The 18138-nt window shown below is 52.5% G+C and overlaps 1 protein-coding gene across 1 annotated transcript in view; it reads right to left on the bottom strand.

Moving 5' to 3' along the window:
- Positions 1 to 892: 892 nt before the first annotated feature.
- ALPK3 (alpha kinase 3) overlaps positions 893 to 18138 on the bottom strand; it is a 71595-nt gene continuing 54349 nt past the window's right edge. The window contains exons 6-14 of the mRNA XM_015406901.1: positions 16054 to 17932; positions 14941 to 15088; positions 10440 to 10570; positions 9230 to 9265; positions 8097 to 8371; positions 7664 to 7752; positions 6475 to 6692; positions 4246 to 4294; positions 893 to 2605 (exon numbers count right to left, since the gene is read on the bottom strand). Of these exons, the coding sequence (XP_015262387.1) occupies positions 2266 to 2605; positions 4246 to 4294; positions 6475 to 6692; positions 7664 to 7752; positions 8097 to 8371; positions 9230 to 9265; positions 10440 to 10570; positions 14941 to 15088; positions 16054 to 17932 (3165 nt within the window). The 3' untranslated portion in view covers positions 893 to 2265. The remainder of the gene's footprint in view (positions 2606 to 4245; positions 4295 to 6474; positions 6693 to 7663; positions 7753 to 8096; positions 8372 to 9229; positions 9266 to 10439; positions 10571 to 14940; positions 15089 to 16053; positions 17933 to 18138) is intronic.

Below are 18138 nucleotides of genomic sequence, written 5' to 3' on the forward strand. Positions count from 1 at the left end.
TGAAGGGCGGGGTATAAATCCAATCTCTTCTTCTTCTTCTTCTTCTTCATCATGGCTGACTTTCTCACCTACCCAATTGCTTTGCATTGTTCCACCTACGGTTATCCTCCATTAGAACCCCTCGGGACTTTAATTTAATTGCGTAGCAGACCTCATCAAACATTTTAGCAATCTTTTAGTTATGCTTTGTAATTAATAATTTTATAGTTCTTAATGTTGTATTATAGTAATTATGTTGTGTTTTTTAATCATGTTGTAACCCACCCTGAGCCCGTGTGCAGGGGAGGGAGGGTGAAAAATCAAATAAGTAAAAATAGATAAATAGTACTGGCTATTCTGGCTGGTAGCGTCTCTCCGGGCGGAGAAAGGTCTTTCCCCACATCTGCTGCCAGGAAGCTTCCTACCTAAAAATTCTAAGAGCTGCACCTGCATTAGGCCTTTGCTAGCTCTAGCCATTCACGGCATCGTCGTTGGATTTCCTCCTTGCTCCTGAACAACCATTCGCCTAGGAAGGTCATGATCGGAAGGCAACAGTTCAAACTGCTGGAAATATGAGTTGCAAGGTCTAAGATTCAGTCATTATAGGGTTAATCTGTTGTTTACCTTTTGGGCCATTGTTTAACCTGACTCGGAAGGAAACCTGGCACAGAGTCAATGGAAAGACAGCCCGGGAAAACTGACGTCTATGCTGTAACATTGACTGGTTAATGCAATCAGGTGACGTCCTTCTAGGGGTCAAGAAGAAGAAGAATCTCCATTGTTGTGTGACCTCGTGGACTGTTTGTTTGTGGCTGTAAAGATGTGGAGATGTAGTTCTAGGTATCGCTTTTATTTTGTAGGTTTCCTGTGTACCCTTTCCCCTTAGAAATAAAGATTTCTACTCAGAAAGAAATGCCTCCTCTCCAGTGAAGCAAAGATCCATTACAAACTCTGAATATCTAAGTATTTTTGCCTATTTCTCCCAACACGAACAAGCCAGGACCTGAGCATTTGCCCTGCCCTGTCAGATGTCTACAGTGTACAGAGAAAGGCTGGCCTGGTGGTGGTATCTCGCTGGCAGCAGCTCCACACCACGCTGCATTTTGTCCTTGCTGCTCCAGGGTGTCCTTCCAAGACTGCCTTGTCCTTCAGACTCTCCCAGTGTGCCAGACTTGAAGCTAGTCCAGGAGAAATCGCACAGCGGTGGAAGGAAGAGTTATGGTTACGGGCAGCTCCATTCTGCGGTACCTGTCAGGGATGCAGGTCAGTGCTACAGAGGAAGCTGCAGTGTGGCAGGAAAGCGGGTCTGTAATGGGCATGTGACGAAGGGGAATATTGGGTAGCGAGCAGGAGGCTAACAGAAATCAGGGGCTGTCCTAAGGAAGAGACCTATCTAATCCCACAGTCAGTCTTTACAGTGGTAGGTCACTATTTGAGGTCGTTCACAGCAGTCGTGCCATTCAAGGGAAAGGGGCAGGCAAAAAGACGGGAAGACGAGCCTGTGACACTCGGTGTCCTTTGGCAAGCCCCACTCAGCCCCACACACATCCCCTGTCCTTTCCCAGCATCCTCTACCCTCATCAGTCACAGAACCGCATGATGTTTTAATCACTCCAAGTGCTGATACAGGCAAGACACCGCTGCATCCACCACTGACGTAGCCCTGGTTGAGTCATCCCCTGCCCACCCCCATGCGAAAAGCCATCTCCCCTCATGTTTGCTGCGGCTTTTGTTGGATGGGCTGAGTGAAACATGTGGGGCAAAGAGAAGAAGAGGTCAAAGGGCTCTCCCTGTGGGTCGTGGCCCACACAAACTCGGAGGAACCGGCGAGGGGAAGTGAGTCGAGGACGCAGGGAACAGATGGATTGCAGGCCCCGCTGCCTTTCCCACGAGAGATCCATAGACAAAGGTTCTGCCTGCGAATTCCTCCTATCGGGATCCACGAGAACAGCTCATGCCAGGAAGACAACTTTTGACATCTGCCATGGACCACGGAGGTGCCACGTGGTCGTGTCACAGCCAAGAAAATACCTGAGGCTTGCAGGGTCCAGAACAGCTGGGTTCACGGTCCATCTTTGTCTTTTTCTTCGCGCCCCGTCAAAAGCAACCCAGAGGGCCGTGCCCGGACAGGGACCTCTTCAGGGCACAGCCCGGCTCCTTCCCTCAAACACCACCACACACAGGCCTCACACACTGGAGGAAAGGGGCCACAGGGGGGCGTGGCAGTGGCTGCCACGTCCCCTCCCCGGGCATACGCAACGCACATCCGTGAAGGCCCCCGTGCCTTCACTGCAGCCGGCCGGCCTTGCCGCTGTCCCCTGCTTTGGCCCTCGCCGGCGGCTGCAATTCTGCCACCTCAGGGCTTTTGCGGGCACTCTTAGGGCTGACTGAACCTTTCCGGGGGGTCTGGGGGCTACTCAGGCCTTTCTTCTGGAGCTGGGGGCTGGACTGGGCGGATGAGGCCTTCCTGCCGGAGATGGGGCTCCGGGAGCCTTTGGCTCTGGGTGGAGGCTGTGGGGTTTCAAGGCTCTTCAAGGCCAGGAGCTCACAGTAACGGTTGCAGCGATGGGAGGTGGTGAAGTGTTCCAGCAAGGCAGGGCAATAGCTGTCCTTCAGCCCTTGGTACCTGGCAACGAAGAGGGCAAATCACCAGGGCTGAATCTACCATTGTAGGCACGTAACCAACCACCCCGGCCCGCCCCCCTCGGCTCTGTTTGACCATGTCCGGCAAGGCGACCCACACTGGATTTAGACTCATACAGTTGGAAGGGACGTCCAGGGTCATCTAGTCCAGCCCCCTGCACAAGGCAGGACAGTCACAACTACCTCTCCCCCACACCCTAGTCACCCCTGTTCCATGCCCAGAAGATGGCAAAAAAAAATCCCTCCAGGATCCAAACTGGACTGGACAAAAATCGCTTCCTGACCCCAAAGTGGCAATCAGCATTTCCCTGGGCGTGTAAGAAAGGGCCATAAGAACTGAGGACCGAGGCAACCCTTCCTGCCCTCCCTCTCGTGATCTGCCCAAGTTCACAGGATCAGCATTGCTGTCAGATGGCCATCTACATGCCGTTTGAAAACCTCCCAAGAATGAGAGCCCACCCACTCCAGAGGAAGCCTGTTCCGCTGAGGAACCGCTCCATCTGTCAGGAAGTTGCAGGGGCAACTCACCTTGGCTGAGACAAACTCAGGGGTGATTTCGTAGAAAAAGAGCTAGGGGAACTCATTAGCATAACTCATTAGCATATGCCACACCCCCTGACATCACCGGAAGTGTGTCATAAGGCCACACCTCCTGACATCACCGGAAGTGTGTCATAAGGCCACACACCCCGCCCCCAACAGTCCCAGCCGCCGGTGCTGGCCTTGCAGCTCCACTGCCGAGTCCCATGAGGGGCCCGGCGGTGGCCCTGCAAGGCCGGCGGGAGTGCGAGGAAGCCCCGCGAAGGCCCTCCCTGGCCCCAGGCAGGCAGAGGTGGGGAGAGGCAGGGAGGAAGCAACTTACCCTCCCTCTTCTCCTGCCTCCTCCTGGCTGAATGAGGGCCGGAAGCGGGGCGGCCGGAAGCGGGGGGCGGGGCTTCGTCATGTGCCTCACTCCCCCGTACCTCACCCGGGGGAACTGCGATCCCCCCCAAAATGACCTCTGGACAAACTCAATCTGACTGGCAGCTGTAGCAGCCAGGCCAGGAGGCACCCAGAACAGGCAGGGCGGGGCTGCTGTTTGGCAGCCAGGAGGGGTCAGTTCCATCATCAAAGCCCTTCCTGGGAAAGGGAGCGGCCTGGGAGGCAGCTGCCACTGGGACCGGCCTGCAGGGCATTTGAACACACACACAAAGCTGCCTCATTTTGAATCAGACCTTCGGTCCATCAAGGTCAGTATTGTCTACTCAGACTGGCAGCAGCTCTCCAGGTTCTGAGGCAGAGGTCTTTCCACATCCCCTACTGCCTCGTCCTTTTAACTGGAGATACTGGAGACTGAACATGGGACATTCTGCATGCCAAGCAGATGCTCTAACACTGAGCCACAGCCCCATCCCACATTACAGAACAGGGTCCAGAGTGCAGAGCCTTCAGCTGACTCAGAATGAACAACAAGAGTTCATTTTCAAGGGGGAGGGGAAGGTAGGCAGAGGAGAACAGAGCTTCCTGCTTTGCTATCTTACCCCCTCCCCAATCTGAGCCACCGCTGCCGCCTGGTTCCAGCGTCAACATCAGAGCCCAGACACAGGAACCCGAATGCTGCTTGGTCCTGTGCGGGTCACTCACCCTTTCGTTTTGGTAGCAATCCTCACGTTGGTGACCTTCCAACCGACACCTGCAACAGAATAAAGACGCACCTTGGGTCACGACGCAGGGAGCAGAGAATTCGGGTGACAAAACACGCCCAAGGCATGGGTCTGCGTTTTCCCAGCAGCTTAAATGGAGAAAAGCTGGCCACAGGAGGCACCGATTGGCTAGTGCCTGTAACATCAGCACACAATGGTCATTCTAGGCCTGCTGTCACTACTCGGTCCCACCAAACTGGGTTAAAGCATTATCCGAGTTCCCAAGAGGCAAGGGCTTTGGCTCCCTCCCTAGAGAAAAGCCTTGATGAAATTAAGGAACAATAATATTAAATGCTTATGCTTTGGGGCGCTCTGGGAAGCCAACAACAAAAGTCAAAACCAATGTCCAGTTCCAGCCTTGGCTAAATTTAATTTTACTTCATTTATGCACCACCTTTTCCCCCAACGGGGACCCAAAGCAGGTGGCAGTGATCTCCTCTCCTCCAGTTTATCTACACAAAAACCCTGTGAGAAGTAAGTGAGGCTGAGAGGTTCACCCAGCAAGCTTCCATGGCAGAGTGGGGATTCAAACTCGGGTCCTCCCAGGTCCTAACACAACATTCTAACCCAGGGGTGTCAAACATATGGCCTGAGGGCTTGAGCCGGCCCATCCAGGGCTCTTATCCAGCCTGCGACTGGTGCAAAGGAGGGAAGGCAGGAGGCTGCTGGGGGGTCACCCGGGCACACACAGGGAGGTGTGTGGTCGAAGCTGTCAAGAAATGAAAGGAAAGGGTATGGTATCCCTTGGGGGAAAGCTAGGTTGCTGTCACGCACACTAAATAATCCACTTTCAATCCACCTTCAGTGCACTTTCCAACTGGATTTTTACTGTGTGAACTGGCAAAATCCAGTTGCAAAGTGCATTGAGAGCGGTTTGAAAGTGGATTGTTTAGTGTGTGTGACAGCAGCCCTAGTCTTACATATGATTAAATCTTGATCGGGCTAGTACTTTAGCTTGAGCAAGACGTGTATGTTCCACTCTTGCCTTTATTCCTCCTCCGGAGTCTCTTCCTTCATATAGTAGATCCTTAAAAATACCTAGTTATAGACGTGTTTTCACTCTTGCTAGGCTTAACTCTTTCCCCACTGCTGAGTTAATAGGTCGCTTTTCTAAAGTCCCCTACTCGGATCACTTATGTAATTGTGATACTGGAGCTGTGGAAACACTTGGCCATCTTCTATTATGATGTCATCAGTGGTCGACTCCTAGATCGATTTGGATCACTCCAGTTCTTACCAGACACCGATTACCTACTAAACTCTGGGTGGTCCCCTATCTGTTGGCAGATATTAATCCTGAAACCACTTATCTTGTTACAAAAGTTTTAATGATCGTTTTATCTGTAAAGCAACAAAAACCTGGCTTGACCCAATTGTATTTGGTATACACTCAGTTAATATGATTTAAATGAATATTTAAATGAATTATAGTTTTATTAATGACTTCTCTTTTAACATTTTAGATCTTTTAGATTTGATTATACAATTTGGTATACACTCAGTTAATATGATTTAAAAGAATATTTAAACGAATTATAGTTTTATTAATGACTTCTCTTTTAACATTTTAGATCTTTTAGGTTTGATTATTTTGACTGTAAATTTTGATTGTGAAGTTTGTATTTTGAGGCTAATGTTGTATATCCATGTTTGATAACTGAGCTTAAGACTTTTGGTCATAGAAGCTAATAAACATCAGAAGAACTAACATATGATTAAATACATTTATGGGGGGCTTTTGTGGATTCCCCAGGAAACAACTGCTTTCACTCCTAGGAATCAATAGCTTTGGTTTGTATTTTGAGTTAAAAAATAGTAACATTAACTGGGTTTGCCTGTCATTTAAAAAGTTTGTATCTCCGGTAGCTGGAATTACATTTTATGGCAGACATGGCCCAGCCTGACAAAATAACATTTGTGTCAGATCCGGCCCTTGTAAGAAATGAGTTTGACAAAACGGGTGTACTCTAGGCATGGCTGAGGACTAAGGAAAGCAAGCAAGGTTTGCAGAGGTCAGCGGGAAGGCTTTTAAAGTGCCTAATTCCGGGGGGCTGAATTGTGGCATCCAGGCTCCCCGAGGAGGCAAAAGTCATCGTTTCTAAATGTAATCCCTTTGTTCCTTCTTGGGATTGTCCCCCAAATGCTACAGGGCTACAGCGATAACCCTCACCTTCCAAGTCCGTCACCAGGATGTTGCCGTTTGTCCACTGGTACAGCCAGTGCTGGAAGGTGGCACACTTGTGCCCAACCTCGGAAGTGCTGGCTGGTGCCAGGCTGCCGTCTCGCTCTCGCCCACAGAAGCGTTCGAACAGGCCAGGCAGGTCCTCCTCCATGGTAGCGTAGGGAATATTGTTAGCCGGACGGTAGATCAGGTAAACAGGGATTATTCTGTGCAAGAACAGAGTCCCAGCTCAGTCACTGCAGTTTCTCTACATATTTTGTGTGTGGCATTTTCTCCTGACTTAAGTGTAAGACAAAGCTTGTGCAGAGAGTCATGCACCGACACAGGTTTATGTCTCAGGAGGCTGCAACTGGCAGCAGGTCGCTGACTTGTGTGCACATGCTGGAAGACCTGATCTTAAAGAATGCAGCTAACATAAGCATGGGGAGAGCTTCGATTAGCAAAACCTAGCTGGGTTGAATGGTGTAACTCCCCTCTCCCCTTCCCAGCTTATTTTTAAATAAGGTTCCCTGGAGACATGGCAGAACAATTTTCTAAAAAGGATAAATTAATGTACACACCCCGCCACGCACACATCTACTAGCCCAGGGCCAGTTCCAGGTTTCAGTGGGCCCGGGCCAGAGCATAACGGTCCCCTTGCCTCCCCTCCCTTCCCCTCCCCTGCTTGCCACTGTATCCCCTGCTTGCCACTATATTCACATGAAGCTGCCTTGTACTGAATCAGACCCCTGGATCTAAGTTGGTATTGTCTACTCAGGCTGGCAGTGGCTCTCCGGGATCTCGGGCGGAGGTCTTTCCCATCACCTGTCAGGTTCTTTTATCCGGAGATGCTGGAAACTGAACCTGCCACCTTTTGCAAGCCAAGCGGGTGCTCCATCAGTGAGCCCCCCCCCTCCCCACACCGCCCTGCCCCCCTGCCCGTGTTTTCCTCCCCCGGTGCCTAGCTTCCGTCCTGCCCCCCCCCGTCCCAGTCCTTGCACACCTTCCATGATGATGCCAGGCCGTGTGCGTGGAGGGAGGGCTCGCGTCAAGCCGATGGGCAGCGCGGGAGCAGGTGGGGAGGTAGCAGCGGGCCCCACTGGAAGATCTGGGCCTTGGCAGCTGCCCCGCCTCAGAACAGGCTGACGCTGGCCCCCTGAACTGTCCAAACTACACGGAGCACAGAGGCACCACTTACTCAGGCGCCGGCCCAAAGGCGGGGATGGCTCGGGCCTCTGCCGCAAAGATTTTGCAGTACTCCCGGCTCGAATTCTGGATCTTGCACTCCTGCAGGGGGCAGACAAGATGGAGGGGCTGTCTTCCTTGTTGGGGGAGGACAGGACAGACACAGGAGCACGACAGGCAAGCCAATCGGGTGGGGTGAGGGGCAGACGCAAAGCCTGCTGAATGGGGCTCCCGCGTGAGCAGGGTTATTTTTTACATGAAGCTCCGTAACAGCCAAGGGAGGAAAGATGGAGCTCCAGTTTCCAAGACGGAAAACTGGAAAGTCATTGTTACGGAAGCACAAGCAGTAACCTTCCCCCACCCCACCCTGAGAGGCCACTCAGAGGGTGAGCGACGTGCCAAACCAATGCCAACAGGCCACGCACCATATGCCTCCCTCTTCCTACCTGGATGGTGATGTCGTAGTTCCGCTCCATCAGCGTGTTCTCGCTGCGCCCGCCGAAGGCAACGAGGTTGCGGATTTTGATAATGCCCGTGTGCCCGGACTCGAAGACCGGCTCGAGGCCGTAAATGGCCCGGGCGCGGCATGCCTTGCGCAGGAAGCCTTGGCCCACCTCCAGGTCCTCCACCATGATCCGCCCGAAGAACTTGTCCCCCCAGAAGCCGGAGTCGGCCAGGCCTTTGGCAAACACCATGGGCGTCATCTCGATCTCCTCGCCGGCTGCGCGAGAGGGGAAAGCCACGGGGGGGAATGGGGCTGAGAAACTGAGGAAGGGGGAAAGGCAGGAGGGAGAGGGTCCTCCTAACCCAGGTCCCCGGGGTGGGGATCTGGGTTGTAGCTCCAGGTTGGGAAACTCCTGGAGACCTGGGGGTGGAACCTGGGGGAGGGCAGGGGCCTCAGTGGGGTACAGTGCTGTACAGTCCACCCTCCAAAGCAGCCATTTCTTCCAGGGAACTGATCTCCGTAGTCTGGGGATGACCTACAATTCCAGGGGATCCCCATGTCCCACCTGGAGGCTACAGGGCCCACCAAGACATCTCGGGGGAATTGTTATATTCCATGACAAGAGGATGGGGGGACCATTCTCCCAGCAAACTAATGGCCCTGTTGCTCAATAACGTAGGATATAAGGATACTGATGTTCTTTTTGCTTCGATATAAGATGGCAGATTAAACCATTAAGAAGGAGGGCAAATAAAATAGCTAATTGTTATAAAATATTATATAGCAGTCGATGATCTGGGAAGGGAAGGGAAGAGGTAAAATGAGTCATTCATGGCTTATAACAGGGACGTGAGTAATTTTATAAATAATAATGGAAAAGAGATAAGAAATTGGGATAATTTAGAAATAGTTAACATTGTTTTGTTTGTCCTATTTTCCCCCCTTTATCTGAAAAGTTGTCATGAACTTATTTATAAAGCCCGTCTTGTAGGTCTCCCCTGCCTCCCTGTTGCTAAGTCTTACATGAGACACCAGCCCACCCAGGAGGAACAGGCGGGGTTTCACACACGGGATAGGGGCCACGTGACCTGTCAGGGCACAGACTCACCACGCTGTCTCCTGGGCACACTTTACCTTCTATTTCTTCTTTGGAGAGAAATCCTGACAGCACTGAACAGAGAGAGAGAGAGAAAAGGGGGGGATACGGTTACAACGGCTTTATCCCTCCGCTGTGAAAAGAAACAAGAAAGGAAGGCAGAGCCCTTTCCCCAGTTTCATAGGCGCTAATTTGGCCAATTGCCCGGATCTGGATAGCCCGATTCCATACAGATCTTGGAAGCTCCCCCCTGGCTGGTACTTGGATGGGAGACCACCAAGGGAGTCCAGGGTTGTGACGCAGAGGCAGGCAATGGCGGAACCACCTCTGAACGTCTCTTGCCTTGAAAACCCCTCAGCACTGCCATAGGGCAGCTGTGAGTTTGACGGCAAAAAAAAAATTTGGCTTGTGGACTCCCTTCTCTTGGGTGGAGCTCCTTGCTCCAATTCCCTATCGCACGTCCCTGCCCTCGGTCGGAGAAGCCCTTGCTGCTACAGTTTCTCCAGGCAAAGCTGCTCTGCAACCTTGCGACGAGTGTGCGTGCGCTTGCCTGGAAGTCACGGTTGACTTCCGGAGACCGTGGGCGTGGACGTTTTTCCGAGAGGTGGTTTGATTAACCTGCCTCTGCATCCCGGCCTTGGTATTCCTTGGAGGTCTCCCATCCAAGTACTTGCCAGGGTCGGCCCTGCTTAGCCTCCGAGATCTGACGAGATCGGGCTCGCCGGGGCTATTTGGTCAGGGCGAAAGTCCCAGACTCTTCAGCCTTTCCTTGTAGAGAAGGTGCTCCAACCCCCTAACCATCTTGGTTGCCCTCCTCTGCACTTTTCCCAGCTCTGCCATGTCCTTTTGGAGATAAGGTGACCAGACCCGTACGCAGTATTCCAAATGAGGCCGCACCATAGATCTACACAGGGGCGTTATAATATTGGCTGTTTTTATTTTCAGTCCCTTTCCTAATAACCCTCTGCCTATCGCCGGGCTCTCACGCCCTCCTTTCCCTCATGCCCACCTGCATGCCTCAGACCTGTCTGTGTGTCCTTCCCTTGCTGCTCACAAGCTATTCCAGCTGCCTCCAGACCTTTCCCCAGGGACCCCAGGCAGTGTGTGCAGCTAGCGAGTGAATGGGCGGGGCGGGGGCTGGCAGAAGTGGGCCCCGCCAGAAACCTCGGGCCCTGGCAGCCGCCCCCCCTCAGCCTATGCCGACACCAACCCTGCTTGCAACACGAGAGTCTCTCTGCGGAGCAGAGCAGAGAGGCCTCAGCTGCAGGAAGTCGGTGGAGTCGGTGCCGTATTCATTCTGGATGGTGCACTGGTAGACGCCGCAGTCCTTCAGGGACACCTGCACGATGGCCAGGGCCGCCTGCCCTTCATCCCCGGAGCTGGAAGAGAATCCTCTAGATGAGCGCAGGGGAAACCGCACCATTTGCCATTAAGAGGTCACGGAAAGCAGAGTGGGGAGACAAACCCAAGAGGCGCGCCCCTATCCAACTCCAGCCACCCGAGCTTCCACACCAGTGCCGGGGAACCGAGCGACCGGAAGAGCACGGGGAAAAAATTCAAAGGGACCTGAAAACTGATTTACTGAGCGCCAGCTGTGGTGTCGTGGTTAAGAGCAGAGGACTCCAATCTGGAGAACCGGGTTTGATCCCCCCACTCCTCCTCCACATGAAGCCAGCTGGGTGACCTTGGGCCAGTCACGGTTCTCTCAGAGCTCTCTCAGCCCCACCTGCCTTGCAAGGTGCCTGTTGTGGGGAGAGGAAGGGAAAGGAGATTGTAAGCTGCTCTGAGACTCCGTTGGGTAGTGAAGAGAGGTGTATAAAACCAACTCTCCTCCTCCTCTTCTTCTTCTTCCACATTTCCGTCTCAGTGTGGCACATGTAAGGGCCAAACCAGAAGCTGCTGAGGGTTCTGCAACTGGAGCTCTCAGCTTTTTAAAAAAGATGTATCAGGACAGGAGAGTAAAGAGAAAAGGATGAGAAGGGAAGCCAGAGTTAGGATTTATGGAAGGGAACTGGGGGAATTGCCCTGACCTGGATGGCCCAGGCTAGCCCGCTCTTGTCAAATCTCAGAAGCTAAGCAGGGTCAGCCCTGGTCAGTATTTGGGTGGGAGACCACCAAGGAAGCTCAGGGTTGCTATGCAGAGGCAGGCAATGCCAACCACCTCTGTTCCTCTCTTGCCCTGACCTCGATGGCCCAGGCTAGCCCAGTGTTATAAGGTCTCAGGAGCTAAGCAGTGTTGGCCTTGGTTAGTATTTGCATGGGAGACCACCAAGGAAGTCCAGGGTTGCTACGCAGAGGCAGGCAATGGCAACCCACCTCCATTCCTCTCTTGCCTTGAAAACCCTGTGGGGTCTCCATTAAGTCAGCTGTGACTCGATGGCAAAGGGGAAAAAATCCTGGGATCCGAAAGATGAGAGAGATGAATGACTTGGGAAGAAAAGTTACCAATTATAAAATAGGATTTTCTAGTAAGTACACACATTTGTGCACGTACAATTTTTGAAGTGTGTACAATAAAGGAACATTGGTGAGGAGGCAGCAATCATCTCCCTTAGCCTGGTTTCGGGGGAGTATCCGTAGACTGGGAGTGAGCGAGGTTATTGATCTTTTTTCGATCTGGTGCAACTGCTGCGAGGACCTGCGAGAGAGGCCCGTTTCCAAGTCGGAAGCGGAGAAAAACTGTGCCTGGGTTGCTTAGCAACAGCCGGACACCATCCCCTGGTGCTTCTGAAATCGCTTTCAACACACCACACGGTTCCTAAATCTGCCACTGCAAAAATTTCTTATTGAGGTCACAGATAAATTCTGCAAAGCATGCACAGGATTTCTGCAATGTCGCTGCAAATCTGCAACATAACCCACACTGCAATTCTTGTGTTAAAACCCTAAAAGCCAGGTGAGAAGAGACAGGGTCATCCAAAGACAGCATAAACAACATTTTATGTTTTGTTTTTCTGCCGTCAAGTCACAGCTGACTTATAGCAACCCTGTAGGACTTTCACGGTAAAGGACGTTCAGAGGTGGTTTGCCATGGCCTGCCTCTGCGTAGCAACCCTGGGCTTTCTCAATGGTCTCTCATCCAAGTACTAACCAGAGCCGACCCTGCTTGACTTCCAAGATTTGATGAGATCAGGCTAGCCTGGGCCATACAGGTCAGGGCATGGTTCCTATAAGTGCCTTAACCTGAAACCTCTGGCAATGGCTATTGCATTATGGAAGAAACCCAAGAGCTCTGTACAAAAACCGTTAGGAAGTTCCAGGACAAAATTTAGACTGGTACAATCAACAATTATTATTAGGAGGAGGAGGAGATTGGATTTATACCCCGCCCTTCACTTGGAGTCTCAGAGCGGCTTACAAACTCCCTTCCCTTCCCCTGCCCACAACAGACACCCTGTGAGGTGGGTGGGGCTGAGAGAACTCTGACACAAACTGCTCTTTTTCAAGGACAGCTGTGCCAGAGCTTGTGACTGACCCAAGGTCACATCAGCAGGTGCAAGTGGAGGAGTGGGGAATCAAACCCAGTTCTCCCAGATTAGAATCCGCGCACTTAACCACTACACCAAACTGGTGTATTATTATTATTTTTACTGCTGCTTGTCTCCCCGACCCAGCTCCTCCTGTGCCCTTAATTAAAAAAAATTAACAACTAGCTATACCTGAAAGCAGTGTATGTCAAATGTGAAGTGCAGCAAAACTGCTGAAAAAGATGCCATAAAGCACTTTGCTAAAAAATGAAGTCAGACACAACAATCAAGGCAGAAGGAAGCAATAACTATTGATGGCCAAAGTTATTAGTATCTCTTGCAAACCCTTCTCGTGTCTTACGTATACAGAACTTGCAGACTTTTTCTAACCGACTATCACAGTGCTCTTGAACTTTCAGTCATATCTACCTAAATCACTGAATGACTGATAGTGCAGTCCTCAGCGAAGTTACTCCAGACTAAATCCACTGGCTTCAATGGACTCAGACGAGGGCTACTCTGCATTGTATCACACTGTCATGTGCCTCTCACGGCTACTTCTGCTCTGTGCTCCCCCCCCCCCGCAAAGCATTCATATGCAATACCAGGTATACTATCATGCTGATCCACAAGTTAATATTGCGCTTTAAAAACCCCACATTGCTGCCATTCTTTGAAAAAGCTTGCAAAACCCCGGCGTGCGCGTCACCAGGAAGTGACGTTATGACGCCGGGCACGCTGGGGGCGGGGCCACGACCATTGAGGGGGAAACTCTATGTTTCCCCCTTGGATGGTCGTGGCCCCGCCCCCAGCGTGCCCGGCGTCATAACGTCACTTCCTGGTGACGCGCACGCCGGGGTTTTGCAAGCTTTTTCAAAGAATGGCAGCAATGTGGGGTTTTTAAAGCGCAATATTAACTTGTGGATCAGCATGATAGTATACCTGGTATTGCATATGAATGCTTTGCGGGGGGGGGGGGGGGCCATACACAAGATGGATCCAGGAAGGAGTGAGGGAGGAGTAATGCCAATAAAGGTCTCTCTCTCTCTCTCACACACACACACAGAGAGAGAGAGAGAGAGAGAGAGAGAGAGAGAGAGAGAGAGAGAGAGAGAGAGAGAGAGAGAGAGCGCGCGCTTGATCCCCACTCTCTCTTTTTTAAAACAGGGCAGCTAATCAGGGTTCTTTTTGTAGCAGGAACTCTTTTGCAGCCCCTGTAAGAAGAGCTCTGTAAGCTCTTGGAGGATTGGCTACATTAGGGGTGTGTCACCTATTATGCAAAGGAGTTCCTTTAGTGTCTATTAACATTGGGATTCTGGCTCACCTCAGAGGAAGGCTCTAGTGGGGGCTGTGTGGGTGCACACCAGGCAGCCCCCCCTTGCCCTGGAGCCTTTGATGTAATTCGCTGGTGGGCCCCCCCAAGGCCCCCTCCCCCCAAAATCCCTAGCTACGGGGCTGCACCTAATCCAACCCCCTGCACGCTGCAGGAAATTCACAAATACTGCCTCCACCCCATCCTCAGTGACCCCCTCCTCCATGCCCAGAAGATGGCAAAAAACCTCCAGGATCTCCAGCCAAACTGGCCTGGAGACGAGTGCCTCCTGTCCCCAAAGAGGCTGTCGGCCTTTCCCTGGGCGTGTAAGGAAGGGCCACGAGAACCAAGCACTGATGCAGCCCTCCCTGCCTTCCCTCTCATGAACTGCCTCAGTTCACAGGATCAGCACTGCTGTCAGGTGGCCCTCTGGCCTCTGCTTGAAAACCTCCACAGACTTCTTGAAGGTCAACGTGCCACCAGACAGGGACAGCCCTGAGCCAGCAACAGTTGGCCGCTCTTGGCTCCCGGCCCTTTTGACTGGAGGCAGACGGAGACGGTTTCTTTCCTCTGCGCTCACTTAATGCAGTTCTGCAGGGCCTGGAAGGCAGAGATATTCTGCAAGGCGTGTGGTTGAGGACAGCAACGGTGTCCACAGGCCCGTAAGCCAGGATTTTTTAAATCCAAGGGGCCTTTAAATAAGCTGGGGGGTACCCAAGGAAGCGCCACAAAAAAAGAAAAAAAATGGAACGGGGGGGGGGTCTGGGCTGGATGGGAAGTCTGGGGGAGGGGGCCTTGGCAATAAGTCGGGGGCCAGGCCCCGAGATGCCCCACGGTAGCTACGGGCCTGGGTGTCCATCTGACTGGCGCTCCTGTTTGCTTGCCCCCCACCCCACAGGGGAGTGGCACAACCTGAAGTTGTCAGAAGGCAAAGGAGCTTATCCCAGACAACCTAGGACATATAACTAACCTCCTTCTGGTCTCCGTCACAGGAATCTCATCTTTATACCAGGTCAGCTTTGAGTCGCTCAGAACGTTGAAGAACTGGCACCAGAGTTTCAGGTTCCCCGAAGCATCTGAGAACTGCTCTGCTCGGATCTTGCGGATCACCTGCGGGGCTGCAGAAAGAGAGTGGTGGGTATTAATCGACTGGGAATTCTGTACATCGGCACGGTGCGGAATTCCGAGAGCCCTGTTGAGTTGACAAAGCCTGGACCAAAAACAACAGCAGCAGCAGTAACACAGGGAAAAAAAATTAGGGGGAAAATAGATAGTCACGCTTTCCCCCCCCTCAAGGGATGGAGAAACAACGGGGAAATAACCCAGAATAAACCATATTAAAAAGTCCCCCCCCAACAATCTTTGGGGAGGGAGTTCTCCTGTTATCCTGTGATGGGAACACAGACTCTGCATTCTAAAAAGCTAAAGCTGTGAGCCTGAGAGTCACATGCTGGGCGTAGAGCAGGGGTCACTGAGGGAATGAAGGGGGGGGAAGTAGCTGTGAATTTTTTGCATTGTGCATCGGGGTGGACTAGATGACCCTGAGGCCCCTTCCAGTTCTGTTTCTACACTAGTGATCTCCTGAGGCTGTGGGAGCAAGCAGAAATTATCTCTGTGCCCGGTAACAGTCTTGGTGACTTTTCCTCAAATGGAGGAGCTCCTCAAATGGAGAGTCAGTTTGATGCAGTGGTTAAGTGCGCAGACTCTAATCTGGGAGAACCGGGTTTGATTCCCCACTCCTCCACTTGCACCTGGCTGGGTGACCTTGGGCAAGCCGTAGTTCTGATAAGAGCTGTCCTTGAAAAAAGAGCCGTTTCTGTCAAGAGCTCTCTCAGGCCCACCCACCTCACAGGATGTCTGTTGTGGGGAGGGGAAGGGAAAGGAGTTTGTCAGCCGCTCTGAGACTCCTTTGGGTAGTGAAGGGCGGGATATAAATCCAATCTCTTCTTCTCTCTCTCTTCTCTTAGAGAGAATGAAAAAGCAGGTCCCCCCCACCCTATCTGAATGGTGCACTTTGAGGTTGGACTACCACACTCCCCTCTCAGATTCTCTTATCTGACTGCTTAGGCACCATCTTTCTCACCTTTAAATGGGTCATTTGCTCTCCGGGATTCTCCTGTCTGCCCTTCCGGGACAGCCTCTTCACATTTCTCTGGGACTCCCGGGACACTGTCTGCCACGTCCTTACTCTCTTCAGTCGTCTCCTCATATATCTTTGGCACTTCTAACGTCGCCATCTTCCTGGCGAGGGTCGGGGAGCGCCTCTCCACGGGAGGAGACGGAGACGGGACTGGGGTCTGCAGGAGAGCCGCGTTCCTCCGGCTCTGCTGCGGGGACACGGTGGGGCTGTCCTTCTTGGCGTGCGCCTGGCCGTCTGGGACGACCCCTTCCATCTCATCACCTTGCTTGGTCTTGGGCAGGAATATTTTACGGCGTGCTCCCAGCGCCAGCTCCTGGGGGGTAGCGCTAGGCAGGGCTGCCGGCGCCTCACTAGGGACCTCTAGAGGCAGATCGGGAAGCCCCGTCGGCTCCCCAGGAGCGTTCCCTACCACGATCGAGGGAACGCAGGGCAACGGGGGGACCTTTGATTCGGTCATCAGCCTTTCTTGGCAGGCAAGCAACTCCTGATTGATCATTCCCGTGAGCCGCCTGGAAGACTTGGGAGTCAGCTGCAGGCACTCCGCACTCTGGAAGAGCTGGTTGGTTTCAACCCGTTCAAAGATCTTCCTTGAAGTTCTGGGGGTTAACCCGGCAATACCCACGTCTTTGACATGCCTCGGGAGAGCAGTGGGCGGAGCCCTCTCCTCCACCACCTTGGCTTCCTGCTTCGGGCTCTCCTTGCTTTTGTCCGCCTCTGAGGTCATCTTCAAGAGAAGAAGCAAATAATTTTTCAGGGAAGACACCAGGTTTTTCTGCTGTTTCTTCTCCGGGCTGTCATCCTCCTCCATAGCGGTCTCGGGCTGTGACAAATCCTGCAACAACGAGGTGCTTGAGGCTGTTCTCTTCTCTTCCGCAGCACTCACCTCCAGCTTCTGGCCAAGAGTTAAGGACTCCTGCTCGTCTTCTCCACCACTCTGAGGAACCGAGATGACTTCCTTGGCATGATCTACCTCTCCGGCCAACCCATCAGCCTGCTGGGCCGGTTCTGAAAGTGGAGGCCTTGCCGGTTGCCAAGGGTCCATATCTCTCTTCACATCCCTCAGCAAAGAGGCCACTGATTGGTTCCTCTCGGCAAGGTCTCCTTCGATAGGAGAAAGCGGAGATGGCCCTTGAGATCCGTGGAACACCAGAGGCGTCGCCACTGTGGGACTCGGAGGTGGCTTGTCCGGAACGCTTTGGTAGGGGACAGGAAGTTCTACGGCAGCCTCGGGAATCAGCAGCGGTCTTGTCGTCACTGTCCTCTCCACCTCAAGCCCTAGATCCATTTTCAGGTCAGGCCTGTTGCCCCGCAATGACTCAAATGCCTCTTCTTGCTTCACACGGATCGCTGCTTCAGTCTGAGGAGCACCTCGGTCCAAACCACGTATCGGACTCGTCTCGAGATCAGCTCTCTGGGGTGAAAATCCGGCAGTGCCCATCTCCTCCCTTCCACGATCTGGAGATAATGTGTGCTGATTTTCGTCACTACCAAAAACTGGGGAGACCTTCTCCACCTCTTCTTCCAAAAGCGGGGGCTCCTCCCCAGTGGGCTGTGCGAGATCAAGGGAAACAGACGGGGGGTTCAAGGAAGTCCCCCGGCTATACTGGCTACCCTCCTGGCTTACCACCACTATGCTTGGCTCTTGGATCTTTGGACTGGGGATGGACCTTTTCTTGAGCCATTTAGTCTCTAGCTCCACAGGGGAGTCTTCCTTTAATGATAAGTAGTCAGCTTTCTGATTAGTTTCCTGGATAAATCCTGAAGCTGGAGGTTGTGGGGCATCGTAGGTGGTGAAACAGGTGGGCTTCAAATTTTCAGGAGCCTAGGGACAAAGAGCACATGACAGTTAGCCTCCTTGCATAAGCTTAGACAGAGAGCCTTGATTTGGGGCCCTCTTCCATAGACCTTGCCTAGATCTTGCACGGCACAAGATATTATCTAAAGGATCACCAGCTAGGGTTGCCAGGTCTTACCTGCATGCTGGCCGGGGGTGTGTGCTGTCTTGGTCCGGGAGTCTTTGTCATCGCA

The sequence above is a fragment of the Gekko japonicus genome, unplaced genomic scaffold, assembly GCF_001447785.1.
Source record: "Gekko japonicus isolate JY-2015 unplaced genomic scaffold, Gekko_japonicus_V1.1 scaffold1207, whole genome shotgun sequence".
Lineage (NCBI taxonomy): Eukaryota > Metazoa > Chordata > Lepidosauria > Squamata > Gekkonidae > Gekko > Gekko japonicus.